This window comes from Sminthopsis crassicaudata, chromosome 1 (assembly GCF_048593235.1).
Source record: "Sminthopsis crassicaudata isolate SCR6 chromosome 1, ASM4859323v1, whole genome shotgun sequence".
Classification (NCBI taxonomy): Eukaryota; Metazoa; Chordata; class Mammalia; order Dasyuromorphia; family Dasyuridae; genus Sminthopsis; species Sminthopsis crassicaudata.
Genome location: NC_133617.1, coordinates 403,696,950 through 403,707,382, shown reverse-complemented (window position 1 = coordinate 403,707,382; position 10,433 = coordinate 403,696,950). Strand labels below are relative to the sequence as shown.

Below are 10,433 nucleotides of genomic sequence, written 5' to 3'. Positions count from 1 at the left end.
CTTGCCACTACAAAAAGAGCTACTACAAACATTTTTGCACATGTGGGTCTTTTCTTCTCTTTTTAAAATTTCTTTAAATACAGGTCCAGTAGTGACACTGCTGGATCAAAGGGAATGCACAGTTTTATGACTTTTTGGTTGTAATTTCAAATTGCTCTTCAGAATGACTGGATCAGTTTACAACTCTACCAACAATGCATTAAGTGTCCCAGTTTTCCCACATTCTCTGCAATATTTAAAATTATCTTTTCCAGTCATCTTAGCTAATTTGAGAGGTGGGAAGTGGTACCTTAGAAGTGTTACTCATTTTAAAAAATGAATTTATAAAATTAAACAATAAATATACATAAAATAAGCAATAAAAAGGAGATATTCAAAATTAGAGAAGTAGATAAATTAGAATAAAATAGGAATAATCAATAAAACTATCAAGTGGTTATTCACAAAAAATAATGTAATTGAAAAACTAACGAAAGAAAAAAGAAAGCAGGAAACAAAATCAAGAAAACAATAAATTAACAAGATGAAATCACAACAAAATTTAAAGAAATTAAAAGTATTGTCAAAACCTACTTTACACAGTTATATGTTAACAAAACTGAGAATATAGAAAAACAGCAGGATTGCATTAATAAGTATAAAATAAACCTGTTAGAAGTTTAAATAGAGATGTTAAATAAAGAAATAACCAAAGTGTGTGTGTGTGTGTGTGTGTGTGTGTGTGTGTGTGTGTGTGTGTGTGTGCTAAGGTGGTTGTGGGTAGGGTAAGAATGTCCCAACCCTGCTGGAATTAGAAGAGAATTCTACAAAAATTTTAAAGAAAAATTAATACTAATACTACATAAATATTTTTTAAATGTAGTGAATATTATATCAAACTATTTGAGAAAACTATATCTGATGTTTGAGATACCAGAGAATAATAGAACAAAGAAGAAGAATTACCTACCAATATAATTAATGAACACAGATTAAAAGATTTTAAATGAGATTCTGTCAGACCCTTAATTTATTAAAAAAAAATCATTCATAAACAATGAAATTGGATTTATACCAAGGAGGCCAGGATAGTTCAGAATTAGGAAATCAAACAAAAACATCTGAAAACACATGTTTATCTCACCATATCTAGAACAAGCTTTTAACAAAGAGTAAAGTTCATTTGTGTTAAAAACCCTACAAAGTGAATGTTGTAAAATTACAAAGAACAGGCATGTACTCAAAGAAGAGATAAGACCAGACAGTTTCCCACTGAGAGATGGCAGAGGTAGAAGGTACATGAATATAGAGCATTGCATGTTTTTAGATATTTTTCACTGATAACTTTTGTTAATTATTTTTCTCTTTTGCCTCTTTTTTCATTTTTTCCCTAAAAATATTTTTTATTATGTGACACTGCTTTCTAGAGGGAAAGTTGTGGTGAAGAAGAGAATATTTGGGGGATATTTAGGGAAAATAAAAAACATTCAACAAACATGTCTGCTCAGAGGCAAGTCATCACTGAATACATTGTCTTTTATATTTTCTCAGGGAAGCATTCTGACAACATATTCTTTACAGCTGCCTTTACATCCTTGTTCCTCAGGCTATAAATGATGGGATTGAGCATGGGTGTTACAACTCCATAAAACAGGGAAATGAGTTTGTCTGTAATATCTTCTTTATCTGCATTAACTGAGTCTTTGGCTTTGGGTTTTGCATACATAAAGAAGATAGTTCCATAGAAGATGATCACCACAGTCAGGTGGGCTGAGCAAGTAGAAAAGGCTTTACGTTTCCCCTCTGCTGAAGTGATTCTCAGAATGGTAGCAAAGATGAAAATATAAGTGATGGAAATTGATATCAGAGGAAAAACTAGAAAAATGAGATTTGATCCCGTCATACTAAGCACATTAATGGTAATATCTCCACAGGCCAATTTCAGAAGAGCCAGAATTTCACAAGTGAAGTGGTCAATGACATTAGCACCACAAAATGGTAACTGGACTGTAAGGGATGTTTGTATTATGGAATTAGCAGCCCCTGCTGTCCAAGAACAAACTGCCATTGACACATATGCAGTCTTATTCATGATGACAGGGTACCTCAAGGGGTTGCAGATGGCCACATAGCGGTCAAATGCCATCATGGTCAGGAGTATACACTCAGTTCCTGCCATGGCAAAAGACAGAGACATCTGTATTATACAGGTGGAGAAAAAAATACTTTTTCTTGGAGTGAGAAAACTGTCTAGAACTAGAGGAATAGAGGAGGTTGTGTAGCAAATATCCAGGAAAGAGAGATTACCAAGGAAAAAGTACATAGGCGTATGTAGGTGGGAATCATAGATAGTTACTGTGATGAGGACTCCATTTCCAAGCAATATTACCAGGTACATCCACAGGGTCAGGACAAACAAAATAATCTCCAGCTTTGGGTGTCCAGAAAGCCCAAGGAGGATGAAGTCTTTCACAGTGATTTGATTGGTCTCATTCATTTTTGAAGTTCTCTTTCAGTCTTCAGGATTCTGAGGCAAAGAGAGAGAATAGATTTTTTTTTATTCCAGAAGTTACAGTAGGAACATCTCTCTCAAGATATATTAAGCAAACTGTAATCCTATGTGTGTGAATATAGGAATTTATTGCAATATATAATAAGATCGAGAGCCATTCCACAGTGGATTATCAAAACACATGAATGGTTATTAAGAGAATAATTCCAAACTGTTAATAATATAGAAGATTTACTCAAATCACCAATTATATGAATAAAAAAGACAAAACTGATTTGAAGTTTCACCTTACATCCAGCAAATTGTTTTTTTTTTTAAACAGCTTTTTATTTACAAGATATATGCATGGGTAATTTTATAACATTGACAATTGCCAAACTTTTTGTTCCAATTTTTCCCCTCCTTCCCCCCACCCCCTTGCCCAGATGGCAGATTGACCAATACATGTTAAATATATTCAAGTATAAATTAAATACAATATATGTATACATGTCCAAAAAGTTATTTTGCTGTACAAAAAGAATCGGACTTTGAAACAGTGTACAATTAACCTGTGAAGGAAATCAAAAGTGCAGGTGGACAAAAATAGAGGGATTGGGAATTCTATGTAGTGGTTCATAGTCATCTCCCTGAGTTCTTTTGCTGGGTGTAGCTGGTTCACTTCATTACTGCTCTATTGGAACTGAATTGATTCATCTCATTGTTGACATTCAGCAAATTGTTAAACATGATGAAAGATGGGAGTGTTCAATGCTTGAGGGTAGTGGAAGAATAAATTTGAATAATCAACTGGAAGGTAATTTTAAATTATACTTAAAAAATGAAAATAAATTCATTATTCAATGCCATATCAACCAGTCAGCCTAATTTAAGAGAAGTAGAAAAAAAAAGAATAAAAGCACTCCTTGTAGAAGGGAAAAGTTCAGGAATCTCAAGAATAGAATGAAAAGAAATAGAATTAAAGGGAACTACCTCATCAGAGTTCAATCTATATTATAGAGCAGTGATTATCTAAACAATTTGCTGCTGGTTGAAAAACTCAGAGCTCCATCAGTGGAACAGATTAGCTGTTCATCATATAGGAAAAATACATCTAATATCCTAGTATTTGAGAAATACAAAGACCCTACTACTGGGATAAGAACTTGCTATGTGATGAAAAGATCTGTGAAAAACAGATAGTGTATGAAAAAAATTAGATTTGTATCAATTGTTATCCAAAGGTAAACTCTAAATGAGTACATAACCTAGATATAAGAGACCACATCATAAACAAATCAGAGAAAAGTAGAAAATATTCCTCTGACATCTATTATGAGAAAAGTTCAGAATCAGATGAGGAATAGAGAACACCCTAGAAAACAAAAGAAAAACATTTGATTAAATAAAATTTAAAAGTGTATTTCTTGTACAAACAAACCAGATAAAGTAAGATTAAAGGAGAAATAATTACCTGGAAAAGCTCTTTGTACTAAGATTCTCTTATAAATGTCTCACTTCCAAAATATTTAAGGAATAAATTCAAATTCATAAGAATAAGAGTCATTTGCTAATTGATACATAGTTTAAGTATATGAACAGTTTTCAAAAGAGAATCCTAGGCTATAGCTATCTTAAAAAATGTTCCAAATCTCAAATAAAAGAAATTCTGAGATTCTACCTTACATTTATCAGAGTGACAAAAGTTCAATGACAAATGTTGGAAAGGTTGTGGGAAAACAGGCACATTGATGCATTCTAGAAAGCAAATTGAAATTATAGAGAAAAATTACTAAACAGTGCATGTCCTTTGATTCATCTGTATAAGTGCTAGGACTTTACCACATAAAGATAAAAGAAATATTGAAAGATCAACTATGTAAAAATATTTATAATAGTCCTTTTTATAGGGACAATAAAATGAGAAATTAAATTAAATTGCCCTTCAAGTGAGGAATAACTGAGCAAGTTGTGATATAAGAATATGGCATACTAAGGCTAGAAGAAATGAAGAAACATTATTTCAAAGAGATATGGAAAGTTTTATAAGCTGAAGTGAAGTGAAATCATCAGATAGAAGAACAATTTATACTATGATTTCAACATTATAACAATGAAAAAATTTGAGGACTTTTATAAACTAAAGAAAATATGAAAAAAAATTAACCAAAGAACAATTTATATAACAATAAGGATATAAAGATAAATTATTTTGATAATTGAAAGAAGTGTGATTAATACAATGCTCATTCATAATTCTAGAGAATCTGTGATAAAATTTGCTATTACATGGATTTTTGGTGAAGAGTAAGACCTATGTTTTTTATAATATTTATATTATACACATACACATATGTATTATACATACACATACACTCACGTAGTATACGCCCACAGAAGGACTTTATTTTCCTTGATTAGTGTATTTCTTAGAGAAAATTTGTTTTTTTTTTTTCTTTTTCAATCGGGGATAGGTAGGAGAGAAAATAGTTTTCTGTTAATTAAAAAAAAAGACAAGTGGTTAGAGTAATTAAAAACCCCTACATCATTGCTAAGTTGAAACATCACATTTATATTTACAATTTCAATTTGATCATAATTTTGATGGCAACTTGACTAACCAGATCAGACCAGCTGTAGCTTCCAAGAGAACTCCGATTAGATTTAGAGAGGATGTGGGGCCAAATCCTGATTCATGTCCTTATTAGATGTATATCCTTGGGGCAAATTAAATGAACTACTCTGGGCCTTATTTACCTCCTTTGTAAAGTAGAAATTGAACTTGATCTTAAAAACTCTATGATTTATAATAAGATATAAAAAAGCATTCAAAAGAACTGTGGATGACTATTCAGGTAATAGATTCTTTCAAATGTTGATAAAAGGGCAGAACATAATAACAAGAAGTCATTTCACCACTGAGGTTCCCATTATTTAAGGAAACACAGAAATCATTACTCAGTCAGTAAAACAGAATATAAAGTGGCATACCTGACCCTGCAGGATAGGCAGTGCCAAAAAGAATGTATTTGAAGTCAGAGACTTGAATCAAGAATCAGGACTCTGCCAAGTATTATCCTTGTGACATGGGCTAAGTGCTTCTTTAAATTTCATACATAGTTATGTAAAACAGAAATTGTAATACATATACTAATTTCCTCTAAGACTTGTGAGACTCAAATGAGATAATTTATGTACATGTACTTTATAATCCATAAAATTAATATGTAAATGGAAATAATTGTGACCAACAGTTTTAGTTTGTAATTAAGATCTGTTCTTATAAGAACCTTTATAAATAACACATATTTTTATCATTATATCTTGTATCAAAGTGAAATAAAACTAAATTATGAAAGCTAAATTAACCTGTTTTCCAAAAGCTCATAATTCAATGCATCACTTATGTTATTGGGAGAAAACGAACCACATCTTTCCAGAGAATTATGCTTGGCTCACTTTAACAAATTCTTTTCAAACTAACCAGATAACTCCATTGATCAGAAAGAGTTAATGTTCCTCCTTAAATATTATGACAGAATGAGACTTGACATCTGAGGTACTGGCTTTCATAATTTCAGCTATGCATGATATCCCTTGATGTATAATCTCAGAAAGTTTGTCTTCAAATATGGGAGATTCAGTATAATAGGGAGTTCCATTTACCTCTTTATCTTCTCAGTCTAAAAATAATTTCCTTCTTAATCAGAAGTAAATTTCTTTTTTCACTTCCAGTGGCTCTAAAATTGTGTGCTAGGAAACAGTTTTTGCCAGCATATTCAGCAGTGCTCAGTAAAATCTGGGTAACAATATTTTTGTATTTTCTTCAAGATTCACTGATAGAATATTCAAGTAAAAAGTTGAAAATATGACTTTATCAGAAGCCACTTGAGGTTTTAGTATACTCAGTTTTATAAATCTTCTGTTTTCATTCTCTATAAGTGAATAAAATAAAGAAATATCAGTGTGGAAGGATGTGCCAGCACCTAACAGTGCTATCAATTGACACAGTTTTCTGTTAGAATTGAGTCAGTTTCTAGCAAACAAATTTCTGTCCTTTCCAAGTTCCAGTTCTATTCTTTAAAAAATGAACTATTGGAATCAAAGGTAATTTTAATAACTCTTTGCTTTAAGGAGAAGTTCTAATCCCTGAAGCAATTTAAAGTTTATAGAAAGAGAATCTTGAAACTTTGTGATGCCTCAGGGACAATGTCCCACAGACCCAATTAAAGGGAAATTACTACTCTACTCTTATTGAAGTCTAATTTATAGAACAAGAAACTATTTGTCTATGTAATCCTTAGGTAGTGGAAGTATTATGTAATGTTTACTGACTTTTGGACCAAAATCCTATTATGAGGCCCCTGGACTTTGTCCCTGTTAACATGTTCACTTTGAGGGATTAGGGATGGAGTGAATGAAATTTCCTCTCTGTGGTGAATTTAATGTCTTGGCTAGACTTTCTCATTACCCGAGGTCACAGAACATTGCTGCCAACTGGTCCCTCTCTTTTCCAAGCTTCCAATTTTGAGAAAATAACTTGATCTGGGATAAAATAACATTGGTTCACATGGGATCAAACATGGAATGAGGAAGGAAGAAAAGAAAAGATCATGGTCAAAGGCAGCATGCACCAGAATTTACTTTTTCTGTCCTCAGATGCTTTAGCAGTAAAATGTGGGAGTTAGACAAAATGTCCTTTTAGGTCCCTTCTAGATTTATTAAACTGGACCTATGAACCTATATATTCTATTGCCAAAATCTTCATCCTATAGTTCTTCCTGTCATGCTCCTTACATTTTGTTGGGATAACTGACATCTAGTTTTGATAGATGAACACATCTCTTGGTTCTCTTTTTCTAAAACTATCTCGCATACTGTGAAACATGGAACCAAGAGAACTTGGACTGTTTGCTCCTTAAATTTCCTTATTCCCTAATGCCATTTTCAGAATCTTTCCTTTGCTATCATCACTCAGCAACTTTTCCTTTATCTTTAAATTTCACTTGATCCTATCTATATCCTTGTTGCTGACACCTGTGGGGTTCCACATAACACTGTTCCTCATGAAATTTTCTTGTGGATAATATCTGATTTACCATTTTCTTTTTCTTTTATGAGGCAGTTGAGGTTAAGTGACTTGCCCAGGGTCACACAGATAGCAAATGTTAAGTGTCTGAGATCAGATTTGAACTCAGTCCTCCTGACTTCAGGGCTGGTGTTCTATCCACTGTGCCACTTAGTTGCCCCCACAGTTTTCTTTTTTGACACCAATCTATTAACACTTTGGCTTTCCCATTTTTCAACTTCTTTAGTTCATAGTTTGTGTTTCTAATCTATCTCAAACATATATAATAGCTGTTAGCCTGTAGACTCCCATTTTTCTTAATTGAATTTGCTCCAGTTGCTAGAAATTCATGGATTTGGCACTGTTCAAAACTGAAATCATCTAACTCCAATTTCATTGTTGACATTTTCTTTTAAGTTATCGATTTTTGGGAGTAATGTATGCTAAGTAAAAGTAGCCCCTTTTAATAAGAAACAATGGGCCTAGAATTTTGCTGTTTTGGGTTCCAGAAAAAACTTGACCACTAACTAGCTTTGTGAACATGGAAATGTTAGAGCAGCATGTTGTGTGGTAGTAATGAATGTATAAAAAAGTATTGGTTTGGGTATAACTAAGAAAATCATGCTACATGAAGCCATTTATTTATATTAAAGCTTTTTATTTTTAAAACATCTGTATGGATAATTTTCAACGTTCACCTTTGCAAAACCTTATGTTCCAATTTTTACCATTTCCCCCCCAATACCTTCCCCTAAATGGCAAGAAATCCAATATATTTTAAACATGTTCAATTCTTCTATACATATTTCCATAACTATCATGCTACTCAAGAAAAATCAGATCAAAAAAGAGAAAAAACAAGAAAGAAAACAAAAATACAAACAAGAAAAAGAGTGAAAATACTATTTTGTGATCCACCCTCAGTTCCCATAGTCCTCTCTCTGGGTGCAGATGTCTCTCTTCATCACAAGATCATTGAAACTGGCCCTGAATCATCTCATTATTGAAAAGACCCAAGTCCATCAGAGTAAATCATATTATAATCTTCTTGTTGCTATGTACAATGATCTCCTGGTTCTGCTCAATTCATTTAGCATCAATTCACATAAGTCTCTCCAGGCCTCTCTGAAATCATCCTGCTGATCATTTCTTATAGACCAATAATATCCCATTATATTCATATGCCATAACTTATTCAGCCATTCCTCAACTTATGGACATCCACTTAGTTTCCAGTTCCTAGCCATTACAAAAAGGGTTCCCACAAACATTTTTGCACATGTGGGTCCCTTTCCCTTCTTTAAGCTCTCTTTGGGATATAAGCCCAGTGGAAATAGTGCTGGATTAAATAATTCCAAATTGCTCTCTAATATGGTTGAATTAGTTCACAACTCTACCAACAATACATTAGTGTCCCAGTTTTCCCATACCTCTTCCAATATTCATCATTTTCTTGTCCTGTCATCTTAGGATATTTGGATTTAACAATACATTTTTCATCATAAGGCAAGATGAATATGAAATCACGAGAAGTCTTATATGAACTCCTGCAGATTGAGATAACCATAACCTGGAAATCAAGATACACTAGTGATGACAACAATGTAACTGAAAGGAACAACCAGAAAAAAGAAACAACCTACAATTAAACACTGTACCTAGTGATTAAGTATGATCATAGAGAAGAGCTGAGAAATATGCCTCTTTTTCTTCACTGCAGTAGTGGTAGATTAATGGTATGGTATATTGGTTACCATTAGCTTGAGTTATAGAGAGACTGACAGTGAAAAAGTGTCCCAACTTGGAGATACTCATGAGAATCTGCTTCAACTCTATTCTTACATTATCACTTGTATGATTCTTGCAATAAAGGATTTCAGCAAATCATCTGGCAAAATTTCAAAAAAATTTTAGGGAATAACATGGAAAGAAATGCTTTGGTTGGTGCCATAGTTAATTGGATAGAGAAATGATTGAATGACACATCCAAAGAGTATTGATTAATAGAGCAATAATAATCTGAAAAAAAGACCCTAATGGAAAACTACCTAGCTCTGCACTTGGTAATTTTCTGTTCAATACTTTGTTAGTGATTGAATGCATATGTGACACTGCATACTTCCAATTCGACAAATCTTGACTTGACAGATAACCTATTGGATAACAGCATCAGATTTAAAAAAAAATTTCAACAGGTTAGAATTTTTCAGCTTCCGAATGAATTTCAAGTTTAGCCCATTGCTGTTAAGTAGCCTATGACCCATGGAATGAACAGGTAACTGAACAGTTTTAATATGTACATACTAAAGATAAAGTACTTCCAGGAGAGAGATAGAAGTAATAACTAACAAGAAGTCTACCAATGGCTAAGGATACATGAGCTGAGGTAAGATTAAGGACAGATTTTTTTCAAGCATAGGATATATCTTATTGCATAGGCATGAAGGAAGGACAAAGAATGTTGGTTTCAGGCAGTAGTTAATATTTTAATGAATGTAAATTGGAATAATATGAAATAAGTCTAAAAAGATAGGAATGTGTTTGCAAATGTCCTTTAAATGATATTATATTATATTTTGAGTGTTGCACAGTGAGTAAATTGTATTAGCATAGAGACCTGAAGCAAAGAGACTAGTTAGAAAAGTATCTGTTCAGGTGAGATGTTTATAAGGGCTTGAACTAAAGTAGCAGCCATTTCAGATAAAAGAAGGGTGAGGAGGAGGATTTTGGGAACATGTGGAGCAGGTCAGAAATGTCAAAGTCTTCATATTTTTTCCCATGAACAAAAAAGAAAAATTGTTACTCATGGCAAAACATGGCGTGGTGAAAAAAAACAAGATTTGGGACAGAAAACAGATGCTCAGAGGGCAAACTAGAGAAAACTGGGAAGAAAAG

General features: G+C 32.8%; 1 protein-coding gene across 1 annotated transcript; it reads right to left on the bottom strand.

The window, feature by feature from the left end:
* Nucleotides 1–1,516: 1,516 nt before the first annotated feature.
* LOC141550203 (olfactory receptor 13C7-like) lies at nt 1,517–2,476 on the bottom strand. Its single transcript, XM_074280594.1, has one exon. It carries the CDS (start codon nt 2,474–2,476, stop codon nt 1,517–1,519), a length of 960 nt encoding a protein of 319 aa, XP_074136695.1.
* Between the last annotated feature and the right edge of the window lie 7,957 nt (nt 2,477–10,433).

Bases quoted from the DNA above. Each gene is read 5' to 3' on its own strand.
- LOC141550203 (XM_074280594.1), bottom strand. From the start codon at position 2,476: ATGAATGAGACCAATCAAATCACTGTGAAAGACTTCATCCTCCTTGGG.